This window comes from Panthera tigris, chromosome E1, assembly GCF_018350195.1.
Source record: "Panthera tigris isolate Pti1 chromosome E1, P.tigris_Pti1_mat1.1, whole genome shotgun sequence".
In the NCBI taxonomy this organism is placed as follows: domain Eukaryota; kingdom Metazoa; phylum Chordata; class Mammalia; order Carnivora; family Felidae; genus Panthera; species Panthera tigris.
This window is the reverse complement of record NC_056673.1, coordinates 47,437,139-47,456,104: the sequence shown is the minus strand read 5'-3', so window position 1 is coordinate 47,456,104 and position 18,966 is coordinate 47,437,139. Positions and strand designations below refer to the sequence as shown.

The 18,966-nt window shown below is 38.5% G+C and overlaps 1 protein-coding gene across 9 annotated transcripts in view; it reads right to left on the bottom strand.

The window, feature by feature from the left end:
* The window catches only part of HELZ (helicase with zinc finger), a 157,811-nt gene that overhangs the window by 42,427 nt on the left and 96,418 nt on the right, over positions 1-18,966 (bottom strand). For all 9 annotated transcript variants that reach the window (XM_042965477.1, XM_042965482.1, XM_042965478.1 and 6 more), the window contains 5 exons: positions 18,154-18,337; positions 15,835-16,063; positions 9,711-9,915; positions 2,879-2,930; positions 1,955-2,145 (listed from right to left, as the gene is read on the bottom strand). In XM_042965477.1, the coding sequence (XP_042821411.1) occupies positions 1,955-2,145; positions 2,879-2,930; positions 9,711-9,915; positions 15,835-16,063; positions 18,154-18,337 (861 nt within the window). The remainder of the gene's footprint in view (positions 1-1,954; positions 2,146-2,878; positions 2,931-9,710; positions 9,916-15,834; positions 16,064-18,153; positions 18,338-18,966) is intronic.

Sequence of the window (18,966 nt, the reverse complement as noted above, 5' to 3'; positions counted from 1 at the left end):
ATACATGTCATAGATTATCAAGAAAGTTACCCTTTAAAGTTATAACTGCACAGTTACATAGTTTAATAGACTAAATGAGAGAACAAGTGAAAAAGTTAAAGAATTTAGTCTAAGGAGTCTCAACATAAAATATACACACTCCAGGGTGCCTGGGTGTCTCAGCTGGTTAAGCATCTGACTTAGACTCAGGTCATGACCTCACAGTTGGTAGGTTCGAGCCCCACATCGGGCTCTGTGCTGACAGTTCAGAGCCTGGAGCCTGCTTTCGATTCTGTGTCTCCCTCTGTCTCTGCCCCTCCCCTGCTCATGCGCTCTCTCTCTCTCTTTCAAAAATAAACATTAAAGTCCCTCTCTCTCTGACCCTCCCCCGCTCATGCTCTGTCTCTGTCTCTCTCTCAAGAATAAATAAACATTAAAAAAATTTTTTTTAAACAGTGGGCGGCAGAGGGGCCTGGGTGGCTCAGTCAGTTAAGCGTCTGACTTCGGCTTGGGTCATGATCTCACGGTTCATGATTTTGAGCCCCACATCAGGCTCTGTGCTGACAGCTCAGAGCCTGGAGCCTGCTTCAGATTGTGTGTGTGTGTGTGTGTGTGTGTGTGTGTGTGTGTGTGTGTCTGACCCTCCCCCACTAACTGTCTGTCTCTGTCTCAAGAATAAACATTTAAAAAATTAAAAAAAAAAAAAAGAAAGAAAGAAATACACACACTCCAAATTTACATGAATAACCAAATCAATGTTCATTGATTGTAGGCAAAATTCAGATAGGTCATTAGTTTAAATTAACTCTTTTGATTAATTCAACTCTTCCCTTAAACCACAGAAACAAAATATTTCTTTAGGTATATCTAAATACATAATCTCTGCATACTGACATAAAAGGATAAATACTATGACATCTGGGCTACTGCCCCTATTATCTTATTATAGTATAACTGTTAAATGCAGACTCTTAAAAATCTTATATAATAAAAGCCTCTCTGACCTAGTAAAATGAAATATAAATCCTAAGGGACTTACTATTTAAAGAAAATGATGTATGGTGTTGCCAGGCTGTCTGGGAAGAAATAAGGCAGCTAAAATTGAAAGTCTTTTGGGGAGTGGGCATGAATCACGTATTTCTTACCAACAGCTATTGGCTGTTGTAATTGTAAACTCTCATGAGCAATATGGCTGAGCAAGGCGTACAGCTGGGCATTTTTCCATTTTGGGGTGTGGAGGTGCCAAAACCCCTGGCAATAATCACCTCTGCCTGAAATTATAATATTTGCCTTAAATGCAAGAAATATTTTCTGGGATAAAATTTCCGAATTTGGAAATATTAGTAAAAAAAAAAAAAATTTTTTTTTTTTTTTACCAAAACAGTAAAAAATCTTAAAGGAACAAAATTGGGTTTTACACAAGATGGAAACCCTCTAAATATCTATAGTCTCAGAAAACATTTAATTATGTTTTTAAGTGCCAGTAAGATTATGAAAGGATTGAAATTTCTCAGATAAATTCAGATCCAGAGAGCTAGACTAATCCAAGCTTCTTTGCCTCCTCCAAAAAACTGTATTTCCTAGGAAGGGTTAGTGAATTGTGTAAGAATAAAAAAGTAACAGATAAAATAAAAGTATCACTTTACAAAACAAGAGGCCAATTTACTAGCTCTGTTTAATGTTCAGGCCAGTTTTCCCCAGAAAAAATATTTTTAAGGGAATACAAAGTCTTCTCAATCAAAACATCCAATATACAAATTTCTTCATAACAACTGACAATAAACAACAATTCATATTTCTCTGGTCATTTCACATTTTGAAGGTTAAAGAAAGAGCTGCTTTAAAAGAAGCGTACAGGCATTGAAAAGTAAAACAACAACAACAACAACAACAACAACACTATTTGGGATAGTTACTAATTTAATGAAGCCTATTTTATTTTATTCAATAAACGGTATTTCAAATGTCCACTTACAGGTAAAGGCACCGACATAACTACATTCCCTCCATAGACAGCAGGTACATAAAGAATACTTGTCCCCGTGTGAGGATCTATTCTTTGAACAGGGCTTGGAGATTTCCCCAAATTTGGGTGAGGTCCAAGGGGGGGTGGAGGTGTATATGCTCTAATAGGATTGCCAATAAGTACAGAAGGATTGGGCTGAACTGAAAAATAAACAGAGAAAGGACTCAACTTAGTAACTGTACACATTCCCCTGGACAAAAAAGATTTAAATCACCACAGCAAAACACATTTCCCAGGTTTGCCATAAGATAAGAATTATCAGTGTGGAAGAGTAAAGCATATTAAAAAACCACAACCATCTTACAACGTTCCCTAAAATTATTTTGAGTTATACAAAGTATTCTCTCTGTAAACTAGTATAATTTTAAATGTCTTCCAAGGAGGTAAAGGTGTGTCTTTCGAGAGAGAAATTCATACACACTCAATAAACATTCTTCTGAGACTAGGAAAATATACACAATATTTTTTCACAATAAAGTTTGGCTTGCAATATAGTCACAGACAAAATGAAGGTTAAACAATTAATATTTTAAAAGCATAATTCTGCATTTTAAATCATTGAAGTAAACTTTATGTTGACATTTCAATGATCCAATATTTGTAGGACATAAATATGTTCCCAAAACTTCTGTGACATATGCTTAAATGGTTTTCTTCATGACTTATAAATACATAAACCTTGGTACCTACAAAACCATCTGTTTTCAGAAATGTCGTAACAAAGCATTCACAAGACCAGATGTGCTGAATAAAAGAGGTTAAGTGAGTTCCAAAGTGTGTGTGTATCCCTCTCCCCATCTTCTAGTGATGAAATTTAGAGTAAACCTCTTATACCATAAAAGCAAGTTACCACAGGGCTGATTTTCCACTTACCAATTCCATCATTCTGGAAATGATCATTCTGGGTATGATGGAGGCTTTTCCCCTTTATAGAAAAAAACAAACGTATAATACTATAAATACATTTAATATTAGGAAAACATTACTTCCCTAATCCTATGCAAATTAAATATATTCAGCAACAATTACAATTTAAAGACTGCAAGTGTGTAATTAATAACCATTAGACTGCTTTGAGCCAACTTTCTTTTTAAATATTAAGTCACGGTGCTAGGCCTCCATTTTTCTCAGCCTCAAATTAAGAGTATGTAAAATTCTTTGTTTAAGTGATTTTTTAGGGGAGCCTAGGTGGCTCAGTCGGTTAAGCATCTGACTGGATTTTGGCTCAGGTCATGGTCTCACAGTTCATGGGATCGAGCCCCACACTGGGCTCTACACTAACAGTGTGGAGCCTGCTTGGGATTCTCATTCTCATTCTCTTTCTCTCTCTCTCTCTCTCTCTCTCTCTCTCTCCCTCTCTCCCTCTCTCCCTCTCCCTCTCCCTCCCCTCTTCCCCCCTCTGCTCCTCCCCTCTCGTGCTGTTCTCAGGTGTACACTCTCTCTCTCTCTCTCAAAATAAACAAACATTTTAAAATATAAATAAATGATCAAAAAAACCACATAATCAATGTGACTGGACCCTAAATTCTATTCCTTTGCAGCTTCTCTACACACTTTCTATTAATTAAATGACAAAATGAAAAGTTGTTTTTCAAGGGAAAAACATCAGTCTTGATGGAATTGCAATTCCTGAGGACGAGGACTTTAAAACAATAATATGGATGTAAATATGGTTTGAGATTTATGTTATTTTGGGCATCTTAACATGTAAAATTTACTGGAGGAACAAGAAAAGACACTGACTGTCATAATCTGCTTCAGAAAACGTACAAATTGGGAAGCCTGGGTGACTCCGTCGGTTAAGCATCCAACTCTTGGCTTTGGCTCAGGTCACGATCTTGCAGTCTGTGCAATAGAGCCCTGAGTCTGCTCTGTGCCGACAGTGCGGGGCCTGCTTGGGATTCTCTCTGTATCTCTCTCAGCTCCTTCCCTACTAGTGCCCTTTCTCTCAAAATAAATAAATAAACATTTGTTTAAAAAAGCCTGTCTCTAAAAAAAGAAAAACGTACGCACTTTCTAGAAAGCAATTTGGCAATACTATCGAAAGCATCAAAAATGAACGTACACTTTAACCCAATAATTACACTTCCAGGAATTAATCGAAATGAACTAAGGATGGACTTGGGCACAGATGTTCATCACAGCATTGTTTATACATGTGTTAAATGTTAACAACCTCAATGTTCATCAAATGAAGTTATTAAAGAAACAATGCCAGATTCATATACCATTAAATGGGATGACTTTAGCACTGAAACAATATTTTAAGAGACAATGGTTCTGAATTTCTGGACTTCAAAAAATGTCTCTCTCTTTCTATTGGCTAAATGTTAACACAAAGCCATGATACAATACAAGTAGCACATTACACAACTTACCCTTAGACACACACAAATCTGTTGTTTGTACATAATACTGAAAATTACAGGGGGGGAGGGGATGACATCTACAGCAGAAAGAAAGATTTATTCTTGACCAAACCGAAAGTACAGTGATGCTTCATTTACGTCCCTGTCAGCAAGGTCACACACTCAGGTCGGCGCTAAACATCAAAGGCATGTGGTCAGTTAGGTTAGCCGTGAGCAGGCAAGGGCAACGAAGCTCCAACTCTTAAAAAGTCAGAAAAAATAGCCAAAAATGAATCGCAGTTGGTCCATTAACCAGAAGAGACTGTTCCCAGTGATTGGCACTAGCTATAAAAAACAAACTTCTGAGGAACAGAGAAGTGGTAAGGAAAGCAGGGCACAAGAAGAAAGAGTGAAACGGTGACAATGGTAGAGGGCAGAGACGCCAGAAGTGGGTGGGAAGATGAGAAGCAGAAGTAATCAGAAGTGACCAGAGCGGCCGGGACACATACACTGACGGAAGAAAGGAGAGCCAGTGACACGGACAGAAGATAAGAGCGTTCCAAGAGGGCAGCAAACTCTTTAGATTTCTTAGCCTCTAACGAGCCGTCAACCAGAGGCAATCGTGCAGAATGAGGAGAATAACAGTGATGTGGTCAGACTATGGTACGAAGAACAGCCCCTGAAAGATGTCCACACCCTGATCCCTGGAATCTGTGACTATGTCATGTTATGTGGCAAAAGGGACTCTGCAAGATATAATCAAAGTTGTGTTTAAAATAAAGAGATTATCCTGGATTATCTGGGTGACCCACTCTAATCACATGAGCCCTAAAAGCAGAAAAGTTACCCCAGCTGGAGTCAAACAGATGTGGCAAAAGAGGAAGTCAGACACTCCATGGGGGTGAAGGATTCACTGTACTGTTGGTGGTTCTGAGACATAAAGGTCAAATGCAAGAATGGAAGAGAAGCCTCCAGAAGCTAAGAACGCTACCCGCTGACAGCAGTCAAGGAAACAAGGACGTCGATCCTGCGACCACAGGAAACTGGATTCTGCACGAACTCAAAAGCAGATTCCTCCCAAGCCTCCAGAGAGGAGGCCAGTCAGCCAACACCCTGATTCAGGCCTTGTGAAACCCAAAGCTGACAAACCAACCAAGGCAACCTGGACGTCTGGCCCAAAGAAACATGAGATAATAAATTTGTGTTGTTTGTCACTATGTTTGTCCCAATTGATTGCAGCAACAATAGGAAACCAATCCAAAGAGTAATCACAGTCTAGGGTAATCCAATACTGTAAAGCTGGAAGCATGCCAGACAATGACATCAACCCTCTGGGTTGTGGGATATGCTAAACCGAAAAGCAACTTGGGACCTATCATGCGAAAATATGGCACTTCTACAAGCGTAATTCAGCACGCTGTACAGTTCAATATAGGAAACACTTTTCCAGGATGCTTGCACTTAGCATGCAGCTGTGGAGCAGTAAGTGTACTTGGTCCATACAAAATCATACAGCGTTTGGTAGCTTATAAACAAAATAATAACGTAGCCGTAAGCTAGCGCTATGCATAAAAGTCATTCCATAGTGACAAATCCCAAAGTTTGCTAATAAATCTCAGAAAGGATGTACACCTTTGGTAGAATACCAAAGGTATTTTTATAAGCAAATATAGTTCATAACACCTTTCTTTTTTAATTTGAGAGACAGAGTGAAAGGGTGAAGGCGGCGGGGGGGGGGGGGGAGAGAGAGCAAGTGAGTGAAAGCACACGCAAGCGGGGGAAAGGGGCAGAGGGAGACAGAGAGAATCTTAGGTGGGTTTCATTCATGCTCAGTGCGGAGTCTCATGTGGGGCGCAGTCCTACGACCCTGGGATCATGACCTGAGCCAAAACCAAGAGTGAGACATTGAACCAACTGAGCCAAACAGGTGCCCCATATCACATATTTTGTAAGGACTATTTTTTTTACTCCACTATTTGTTTCTTCAAATATTTATTTTTTCACTCATTCTTTGTTTTCCATTTACTCATTCAACAAATGTTAACGAGGCCCAACACCTGTCCACCCCTAGCTGGGCACTGAGGCTACCAAAGGACAAAGACGGACACGTTTTCGGATGTCTGGACAGTAAGACACAACACAAGCAGCAGGAGACAGATGATGAAGACAACTCACAAACTAAATGCTACAAGATAATACTACAGTCTTTCCAGAGAATCCACTTCTGAATATTATCTATCCTCTGACCAGTCTCTATAGTCTGTAATGTGTGTAAATGAGTTTGTTCCATGTTAGCAAAGCTTCCAAATGTTGCTCCCAGCAAATGCCCTGGGAGGAAGCAGAATGAAGACAGGCAAACGGCTTTTCTACATGCTAATCCTGCAGGTGCCCACAAAACAGGCCCTTTGCTATAAATGATGCTTGCAGAAAATGAGGCAATGGCGGGCCAACCAGGACCACCAGCTCCTGGACCCCCTAACGTTCTGTACCTTCGCTAACACCATCACAGAAGTGACCTGTTCAGAGAATAAAGTTATATGACTGCTAAACGGCACAGGGTGTTTTGTTGCCAAACACAGCCCTGAGCAAGCAGGTCATAAAGTACTTTTAACCGTCGTCCAGTCTTCTGATGCTTTTATCCACAAGAAATCTCATTGGGGTTTAAATTGTAGTCTAACATTAACAATACTAATTTTTAATATTTCTTATGCACAGAATTGTGTTACAAGTTAAACAGTAAGGAAAACTCTAGGAGAAATTGTATGGTTCAGTATCACATTTTCAGAAATAGTATTCTTTTCTGGCAATAAACCCCACTTCATCCAAAGGCTCTAGCACATGATATAAAATATCTGGGATTTGTTTCAAAATTTTTCAGTGTGCATATCTGGCGGGGGGCAGGGGTGGTCTGTAGATGGGACATGATTAAGATTAAGTTGCTAACTGGGGCACCTGCGTGGCTCAGTCGGTTGAGCATCCGACTCTTGGTTTCAGCTAAGGTCATGATCTCTCGGTTCATGGGATGGAGCCCTGCGTTGAGCCCTGCCCCGATTCTCTCTCCCTCTCTCTCTGTATCTCCCCCGCTCAAGATCTCCCCCTCTCTCAAAATAAGTAAATAAACATTTAAAAGAAAGAAAGAAAGAAAGAAAGAAAGAAAGAAAGAAAGAAAGAAAGAAAGAAAGAAAGAAAGAAAAGAGAAACACCAGGAAGATGGCTGCTTTGGCCTTTAATTACACAATCCTCTCAATTATAAGAAAGAAGCCATGTTACACTCTACTGGATGCATCATAACCATGATTGATTTCTCAGATACTTACTGAGCACCCACTATATGCAAAGAGTGGGGTAGGCACTAGGGGCCATAAAAAGTATATAGAACAGGATTTTTGTCTTCAGGGAGTTTATGGTTTTAGAAGAGCAAGTGGAATAAACATATTTTCTTCACCTTTCAAACGAAAACAAAAAGCAAACTGCAGGGTCTTGCTTAGGGTCCATACACATGCGGTTCCATGGCTTCAATTTAGCTGCACCTGCCGTACATAAGTTGATTCCTACATTCCCAAGTCAGTAAGAAGAGTTTACTCTACTGTAGTTAGGAATGTGCAAAGGGTATAATGATTTTGCAATGTTTTAATTAAAAAGAAAAAGATTAAAAAAAACAAACAGTAAAATGTAAAAGTTTCGACCTGGGTTCCCTACTCCCCACACACCCTATACTCCTTGCTGGTCCCTATAGAACCTGTTCTCTCATACCTCTGGTCTTTTCTATCAGCTCTTTCTTAAGCTTTATTAATTCATCCAAAAAATACTTATAAGCCACCTATGAGGAGCCAGATGTTGTTGCAGGCACAGAGGCTAGAGCAGTAAATAATACAGGCAAAAATCTCTGCCGTAATGGAGCTTATATTCTAGTTCTTGAAAGGTCTCCCCAGTGGAGCACTACCCCCATCCACTCGGTGGATTCCTGAAAACAAGATCTCTGTGGTGGAAAATGCCTTGAATCCACCTCTCTCCTCTGACCGCTACCCTCCAACATCTTCTCCAAGAGGACTCGGGGGCATATGTGCTTATCTATGCTTCTCCAGTACTGAACATACCAGCTGGCACACAGAAGAAACTTAACTATTTGATAAATAAGTTGATTATTAATTTATTATAGTTTAAGCTTCAGAAACCTAGAAGATTCATTTATGCGAAATGCTTAATCCCCTGGAAATCCCAAATCGCTAAAGCATTATTGCACCATAGGTCAGTTTTCAAAGTATAGTAACACAGAAGTTCTCTTCTCAGCTTAATACCTACTTAACCAAGAGAGTTTCAAGATATTAAAACATTAACTATTGTTTACTTAATTACTGTTTACATTAGGATTTACTTTTTAATTTTTTTTAAGTTTATTTATTTGAGAGAGAGCACACATGTGAGTGGGAGCAGGAGGAGGGGCAGAGAGAGGAGAGAGAGAATCCCAAGCAGTTTCTGTGCTAAAACTCACAAGCCGTGAAATCATGACCTGAGCCGAAATCAAGAGTCAGACGCTTAAATGACTGAGCCACCCAGGCGCCCCAAGGTTTTACGCTTTTAACATGAAGCCCCAAACTGACATGTTCTTTTAATTCATGTCAATAAATTTAATACCATGCCGATGACTGTAAATATAGCAAAACAACAGAACAAATACTAAACGTGCCATTCTCATAACTTTCTTTTCTATGGTAAGTGCAAGCATTTTTTTTCAGGCACTGTAGCAAATAAACCAGCTGTCTCTGCCCAAAATAGCTATGGTTCAAAAGTAGAAATGGCCCTGGCTGACCCACCTCCATTCCCTCTGATGGACTACTTCTTACACAACAATACGGGTCAGCAGATCAGTTAAAGTAATCTTCAAGAAGCCAACCAAATCTTCTCACTGTGTCAAATACCACTTGAACTGGTCACCAACAGAGGATTAGAACTATTTGCTTTCTACAAACAATGTTATATAATATTATTCCTCATAAATAATATGCCCTAAGGGCATGCTTTTAATGAGCGAGATAGTCCTTTAAACTGCTTTGTTTTATTCACATCTTACTAAAATCAGCCTATCAGCAGGGAGGACCGGGAGGCTGTATTATGCACAGGACTCCAGAAGCAATGAAGTTCTTGAAAACTTTTTGAGAAGCACTGTGACATTAAGCACGGCTAACTGCCACATGTTCACTTACGTGTCCAAACTAGACAAGTTCCTTGCAGAAACTACTTGCTACCGAATATAACCTTCGTTTCCAATACTTGAAGTAACTTGCAGCCCAACAAACCTTTACCCTTCTGTGCTGTTCTCTCCCTTTAACCTCTTCAAGTCCATTAACAGGCTTTACCTTGGGGGGTGACTGCTGCAGTTTGTTGGTATTTCCTGAATGCTGCAGTCTTAGAGCCCGGGGGATAAATTCAGGTGCCAGTGGATTCAACACATATGTCTTCTTTAGTTCTAAAGCCTCTAGCTGAGCTTTGATCTGTTCAAAAGTGATTCCGTGTAGGCTATTATTTTCATGACACAGGGCAATAAACCGCTCCCAAAATTTCCTACAGAAAAGATTTACAAGATCATTTTACAATTTCAGTGGATGAGATCACAGAAATGAACATAAGCAACTAAAGAGAGCTTCAAATTCCCTCTTCCCACCCCAAATGCTCAGATCCAATGTTCATCTGGCTATGATTCAGGTATAATCTTTCCACCAGATCACAAGACTCCAGAAGTTTGATTGCAAAACTACAGTCATGTCTAATATCGTGGAAAATACAAATTACGCTCCCAATTAATTTTGGCCGATCAATGCAAGTAATGTGGTCAATGCTCAATTATCCACACTAATCCAAAATGACAGTCTTGTTATCCACATAATAACTAGGGATTTCAAAACTGATGCCAGCTCATTTTACAGATGAGCAGATTTTACTTCTAGACATAGTCATACATTATATACATACACAAATTCAGACACATACATAAATTAGACTAATTTGAATTATGTGGACAAAGTAGCCTGGTGTTGGATGACTAAGAAAAGCCAACTCAGGACATAAACCTGAGCCACAAAGTAGATATTCCTCATGAAGATTCTTAAGAAATAACTAGCTATTCCTATATTTTTCTCTTACTCAACAGATGCTTGTCACAAGTACAACTTACAACATTGACTACGAGAGTTAAATCAAGTATGAAAAATACAGGAAGTTGGAATGCTAATTTTAATATTGATTATTCATTTCCAAATCACATTAATAAATACTAAAGGAGAAAAATACATTCAAAACTTGTTGCAACTGTATAACTATTTTCCTACAGGTTTGCAATCTGATCTCTGAATATTAAAAATAATAAATACATATTACAAAAGACAACATAATTTTTAAATTTTAAATGACTATAAATATGCATACCTATCTTTAATATGAGGTTCAAATAATGTGTTATTATGCTATGAAAGATATATGATATGGTTTCTTCCCAAGTTGGTATCCTTGTGGACAGAAGTAATCACGATGGCTTCAAGAAGCACAGATGAAAAGGCTTATATGATAAAAGTCAGTATGTGAACAGGAAGTGGGTTATTAATATATTCACAAAACTTTGCAGAGTTTAATTCTGGACTATGTTTCTCTTACATATGTCCTTTCTACTTTTTTAAAGGTAAGTTTAAGAAATGGGTCCAGAAAAATTTCAGGCCTACATGCCACCAACAGAAAAACTACAAGTACCACAAAATATGATGTATGTATTTTTGACTGTAAGACATAAAGGTTAAAAGACAGTCATTCATTGGCAGGAAGTATGTGTTGCTAAGAAATGCAAACCAAAAGCTACCCTTTATTTTTATTCCTAAGAACACTTCAGAAGGAATCATAAGGCTTTTTTCTCACAGTCTAATAACTAAGGAAGGATCTTTAATATAGCACTCAGGGCCTAAAATCCCAGGAGCTAAAATCCATAAACTTTCCCACCCTTTCGATTTAAAAAGCCACAATATTCAACTCTATGAATACTTTCAACATGATTCTACATGCTACATTCAAAAGAAGTTTCTCTGATCTAATTGATAAAGTATCCGTTTCATAAAATGGCATTTCGTTTTGGGTTGCAATTCAAGACAGAGCAAAACAAGGAGTGAATGGATTGGCTTTTGCTCTCAGTTTTTAATACCAATTTTTTATAACAATCGCCATTTCCAGCTTATGTACCCAAGATGCTAGAACTCGCTCTGTGTTTCAGCTCCTTTTTAAACTCCATACCCTGTTCCTTGACCACTGTCACTGACCTCAACTGCACTGAACAGGAGCTGAATTAACACTGAGTTGAGCAGAACCTTCAAATAACCCCACAGTTCACAAGAAACTAGTAGCTCGGTGAGTCTTTGCCTACAAGATCCCAGAGATCTCAAAGAAACAGTCTGAGAGCTAAAGGATACCATTTCAGAATCCTAAACACTTACAATAAGCTAATCAAGTCAAAGCAGCTCCAAAAGCAGCCTGAAATCTCCATTTTAAATCTCACTCATCCTTTGACTGACATGGCTAAGTGGTCAAGCGCATCGATTCCAGAGCTAGACAGCTGGGGTTTCAGTCACGGCTCTGTCATTCAGTAGCTGTGTAAAGTCAGGCAATCAAATAACTTAATCTCTTTGTAGCTCAGATTCCTCATGTGTAAAACAGGGCACCAATAGAATTTATACTTCCTTCAGTTTCTCACTTTTAAACTTTGAGAGTATTTCTTCCTTCAAAAACTCTTAAAGTTAAAAAGTTTCCTTTCCCGTCTTCATGAAGGCTCTTTCAAAGACTATTGACACAGCCCTTGAACTCCCAATACTTTAGTAAAATACGAAGTATGGATGTATGAACACCTAAGTGAAAGATCACCTGAGAACTTCCAACTACTCTCAGAATGAAGATAGAGGCTCTTGTTATTTACAGATCCCACTGATTTTCTTAGGCGCCTCCCTAAAATTTTCACATATTATTAACAATTCGGGTTAGAAAACCCAAGTATGTCTCTACATTGTAATATAATTACAAGTATTTCAAAGAACATAACCTTACTTTAATCACTGCATGAACAAAGTATGGTTTTGTTTTTATGCTAACTTTGCTTCTAGGATCACTGATAAAAAAAAAAACACTGAAAAACCACTTGATATCCTCAGGTTATACAGTATGTGTACATGCACGTGTACATACATATGAAATATGTTTCCATCTCACTGAGTAAATGGAATTTGTTAACGAAGTAATTTGGTTCAAAGGAAGACCTTCTCTGAACACCACGGTTTGGAGAAATGCACAAATCTTCTCTGGCTCTTCCCACTCAGTGTAGATTTATACAAGCATATTCATCACTTTCTGGGAAAGGCAGGGTAACCCACCAAGAAGAGCTTGGGTTTTGAAGTCAATGCGACATCTGTTTGAGTGAACCATTTAACAGCTATACGACCTTGGGCAGTAATTTAAACTCTGAATCAGGCAGCCCATTTAAAATGCAAATAAAATTCCCACATCGCAGGGTTGCTGGGATGACTGAACAAGGCTAAGTGTGCAAAGCACTTAACCTAGCACCTGGCAAGAGAAAGCTGTCAATAAACAGCAGCTACTATATTAATGCTCATTGGTTTGGCGAGTTGGGGAAAGGGTAGTTCACCACCTTCATCTCAGGTTAATAGAGAAACTCTATTTAAAAATACAACAAAAAGGGCACTGGGATGGCTCAGTCGGTTGAGCCTCAGATTTCAACTCAGGTCATGATCTCATGGTTCGTGGGTTCAAGCCCCAAATCGGGCTTTGTGCTGACAGTGCGGAGCCTGCTTTGAATTCTCTCTCCCTGTCTCTCCCCTGCTCGTGCTCTCTCTCTCTCAAAAATAAACATTAAAAAAATTTGTTAATAATTAAACAAAAATAAAAATGCAACAAAAAAGATTATATAATGGTTGCCTTCTAAACTCGTATACTACACGCAATAATCATTCCTTGGAAGCTTAATCAATATTTGGAAATATCATTAGTTTTTCACAAATACTGAGTGGGACGGGGTGGGGGAAGGAAGTCCTGATTAACATAAACTACAAAGAATTCACTCCTCTGTGGTCATAGAACCTAAGAATCATCTATGTCCTCCAAGTTCACTTGTATTGTGAGATTAAATTAATTTCTAATGAAATTAGAAAGATTAAAGCTCAAATACCCATACACTTCAACTATTAGCTCTTGGACTAGAACCGTGATTAAACTGTCCAAATAACACAGATAATCAGCAGTCCAAATTAAGTCACATGATTTTTGTCTCCCTAAACAATATACTTAACCTCTCTGAAAATATTTTGCCTAGCTTACAAAGAATTTACAGTCCTTAATACGCTCCAGTTGAGTAGTAAGAAATAAGCAACCAGAAGGCCTGGCTTCAAGTTAAAAACCATCTAGCCCTAGATTATTCTGACAGCTTGGCCTCAGAAAGAATTATTTACCTATCTGCTCTGAGAAAATAACAATTTATGTCAGAGAAGGGGTGAAAAATGCTGATGTCATGCAATTCACAGCATAATACAACTCTACAGAAATGGATAATGGCTTTAAAAAAAGAACACTCACACTGGTAAAGGTTTGGAGGTATTTATAAAGACAGCCCAAAACAAGTTTGGCTCAAGACTATTTTTATACCTATGTATTCCCCCAACACAGTGTTTTCTTAAATACATGTTACCTTATTTTATGTGTTTTAATCTATTAAATTCCAATCAAACTGTATGTGATTTTTTCACATTTTTCAAATGACAAATATAAACAAAAATGGTAAAATATCACAGCAATATTCTAGCCAAATATGCTTTCAACAAATTATAAAGTAACTAAAATTCTCAGGAAAGAAGTCAAATTATTATACCCAGTTTATTCACTTGTAACTTGGAATTCATATATTCCCTTCTCCAGCTTTTTAGTGGTTAAAAATGGATGTCAATCAAATTTTTAAATATGAAATTAAAGATACTTTACAACAGGACTGTTTAGCTATGCATAAGTAAGTCATGGACCATTCAAGTTTTGTGCCTTTTTGTAAAATAAAAGGTTATTCTTTATAACCTAACCATAAATTAAAACTACTCGATTCCTTTGTTAATAGCTTTCCCCTATAAAGTATATTAACTTCTTTGGAAGTCTTAAACTTGAATACATGCACATGATGATTATGATTATGATTATGATCATGATTAAAGGTCCCAATGGTCTCCCTTACTATAGAGGATCCTTTTTGTTCTTTCCTGTTTGCTGAAACAGGAAAACAGACAATAAAATGCTGCCATGTCTATATCGCAATAGAAAAGTTGGTTTAAAAAGGCCACTGCCTAACAGCTCTGTCTACTTTAATTCTAACGTATCAAAGAGAAATAATGACCCAGGGCATAATCAGCACTGTCTATATCTCTATTGTCTGAACTCACTGTGACAGATCATAGAGTACTTACACAACTTTAAATAATCCCTAGTGTATTTCTTTTTCATAAAGTATATATTAATTTCTGTTCAACTGTTTGTTAATAGTAACATAATTTTCAATACTACAATGACAAAAGTCTTCTATTACCAGCTTCAAACAGTTAAAATTCCTATTAACTGGTATATAACTTTTAGTTTTAGTAGAAATAGTTCCTTATGACTATAAGCTAAGGACTACTAGCAACACTATCTAGAAACAAGTTATAACCACTCCTAACCCCTCTAATTTTAAGATCCCCTGGATTAACCAGACACAAAGAACACTTAGAAGGCCCGAGAGAAAATAAGTAGAGAAGGAAAATCATCAAAAAAAGCTAACACAATAACGAAGGGAAAAAAACGAAGTAGCAATGGTATAAAATTCAGTTTCCATCAAAGATACATACATACACAAAACCATCTCAGGACCCTTGCACAAGCTGCTCCCTCTTCCTGGGGCATTTTCACCCCAGATATCCCACAGAGCTCACTCCTTCACTTCAAAGTCAGCTTCTCAGTGAGGGGTGCTCTGACCATGCTGTGTACAATCACAACCCAGCCCACCGCACCCTTCTGATTTCTCTTAACGTTCTATTTTTCTTCCACTGAACTTACCATGTAAAAAACGACATGGTATTCTTACATTATTCTCAGTCTTCCTCTCCTCCCTAATGAAATGTAAGCCCCATAAAAGCAAAGATTTTTATTCATTTCGTTCACTGAATCCTCAGTGGCTAGAAGAGTGCTTAGAACATACTAGGCGCTCAGGAAATATCTGCCGAATGACGACTAAATGAACGAATACGTAATTATGAGTACAATGAATAGACCCAGAACAAGAGATGTTTGTATTCCCACTGGGTATGAGGTAAGACTGAACTTGATTTTAATTAGCCAAGAGGTCAGATAAATAAATGTACACATAGGTATGCAAATCACTCTACATTTCCCCCTTTAATGTCTTAATCAGGAACACATAATTACCTGCATCTTCCAATAGAGCACAGGGCGATGGGATCACCCACCACAGCAACCAGAGATTGTGCTCTTGTGATGGCAGTATTGAGAAGCTTGTAGTTAGATAAAAAACCATAATCTAAATCCTCTGTGGAATCTTCCAGCAGTTGCTCTTTCTTTTTAATTGGTGTCTGTTTGTGTTTACAAGTATGCCTTGTACGTACTGTGCTAAGAAACAAAACTCTGAACTGCTTTCCTATAAAAAATAAATAAATAAGACGCTTAAGATTGTTATTTTGAGCCACTGATATAATAAAAGCATTTTAGTTTTTAAACGTTATTGCTAAATAACAGGTGTCGGTGAGGATGTGGAAAAATTGGAACTCTCGTGTCCTGCAGGTGAGAATGTAAAATGGGATGTAAAACACTACGGAAACCAGTACGGCAGCTCCTAAAAAAAATTAAACATAAAATTAAAACACAGAATTAAAATTAAACATAGAATTGACATATGATCCAACAACTCCTCTTCTGGGTATACACCCAAAAGAACTGAAAGCAGGATCTCGAAGAGATATCTCCTAACAGCATTAGTCACAGGGGCAAAAGGTAGCAGCAACTCAGGCGTCCGGCGACAGACGAATGGATAAACAAAACGTAGTATATACGGACCATGAAACATTATATTCAGCCTTAAAAAGGGCGGGAATTCTGACACATGCTCCAACATGGATGAACCCTGAAGACACGACGCTAAATGAAACAGGCCGGTCACAAAAAGCCAAATACCATATGGCCACACTTATAGAAGGTACCTGGTGTAGTCAAATTCATAGACAAAGTGGAATGATGGTTGCCAGGGGCTCGAGGGAGGAGGGAGGTAGAATAGGGAGAAGGAAATGGGCCAGAATTTCAGTTTTACAAGATGAGAAGAGTTCTGGAGACGACGGCACGGATGCCATTCACAACAATGTGAATGTACTTAATAGCAATGAACTGTGGCATTTTATGTATTTTTAAACTGGAGAGACACTTTCAGAATGAACACATAAAACATGGTTAAAATGGTAAATTTTATTGAAATTTAATAAAATATTATTGCTGGAGCCAGGCTTAGTGATGATCTCATCGAAGGTGCCATTCAATACAAGGACCGTTCTTTGAAGCGGGGTCATCTAGCCTCTCACAGACCAAGGCAGACACAGCTGATGCCATAAGGAAGCCCTGTCGAGTCTAGTTTGCACAGCATTTTTTATTATGCTCTTTCTTATAGCGACGCATCTATTCCCTCATTGCGACAAATCTCCAAATCTCCGAATACAGATTTAATACCAATCTGTACTCTTCTCTTCTCTGGGCCAAACAACCCTAGTTCTTTCAACCATTTCTGACTCCTAAGTGGCAGGTTTTAGACCATGACCTATCCTAAGTCTCCTCTGGGTGCATCCTAGCTTACTGGTAATATTCCTTCTAAATGCACACCCAAATTCTGTGGGATTTGGACAATACATGGTATAGTGGAGCTATTTTGTCCCTATACTCTAAAAACTGTTATTCCCATGAAACCTAAAACTGTGATTGTACTGACCTTTTCCAGCACTCATCTGATACTACTGCTTCGTATATTTCAAAGCAGAAACCCTACAGCAACTGATTACATGAAGACACTTTAAATGAGCTGCTGGTAACTATTCACTTAGGAAAGTCTACGGATAAAAACAAACTGTGCCTTGGGGCGCCCAGGTGGCTCAGACAGTAAAGCATCCGACTTCAGCTCAGGTCATGATCTCACCACTCGTGAGTTCAAGCCCCACGGTGGTCTGTTCTGACAGTTCAGAGCCTGGGGCCGGCTTCCGATTCTGTGTTTCCCTCTCTCGGTCCCTCTCCTGCTCATCCTCTGTCTCTTTCTCTCAAAAATAAATAAATGTTCACAAAAAAACAAAAAGCCTGTGCCTTTAAAAATGGATTTACACAGAATGTGCTTGATGGGTACACGTTTTCAAAAATCTTTACGAACAAATCAGTCCTCCGCTACAGTATAAAGACAGTAGGTGCCATACACTCCTGTGACTGTGACTATCACATACAGATATAGTGGGTGGCATTCACACAAGTATGGCCACTGGAAATTCCATTTGTTCCTACTTCTTTTATTTGGATATGAAAATGTAATAAACATGTAAATGAGCTGGACCTTTAACTGTCAAATTTGGCATTAAAGAACTCGGTATGAAATAAAGACAGTTGCTTGTCCAGAAAAGAGATCTTGGGGATTAAAAATCAAATGTGTACACACTTTGGGATTTAAGCATCTGAATAACTTAATTCATTTCGATTAATCCTTACCTTGAACATTTAGCACCCTTTCCACATTAACATCAGATAATCTCTTTTTCCGAAGTTCAGCACGTATCCTAAACACTTGATCAGCATACGGAGTCACCACGCCAATACTGCCATCATCCAACTTCCCCCATGCTACCGGCCACTTCCGTCTCAACTCTTCCACACGTTCCACCACTTCGAAGACCTTTAAAGAAACACACAGATGCATCTAAAGCTATGAAGTGTTTGGAGGAAAGAATACAGTAACTGAAACACGTGTATAAAGGATGCCATTTTAGCGAATGTCATTTAAAAACTACCTCTAAACAGGAGTAATGCTTTCCTGATACGAACACAGAAAGAAAATTTTTATGTATATTCCAAACAGTAAAATTCTACAATAATGCACCCAGTGAACACATGAATATCAGAGACAATGTAATGGATACGTGGCCCTCACCCTTCAGCCTCCATTCTTTTTTTTTTTTTTTTTTTTTTTTTAGGTTTATTTTTTATTTATTTGGCGAGAGAGAAAGAGTGAGGGCACAGAGACAAGGAGAAGGAGAATCCCAAGCAGGCTCCGCACTGTCAGTGCAGAGCCCAACGCGGGGCTCAATCCTATGAACTGTGAGATCATGACCTGAGCCGAAATCAAGAGCTGGACGCTTAACCAACTGAGCCACCCAGGTGCTCTTAGCCTCCATTCTTAAATGGGGACAGGTTCTATTTCCTATGTAAACAGGAGGACAGGGATAGGGCCATGAAACTAGCAACCCATCTAGGGAATCAGAGAACCAAGTCCCGGTATTTCTCAGTCCATTCACTCCAGGTCAG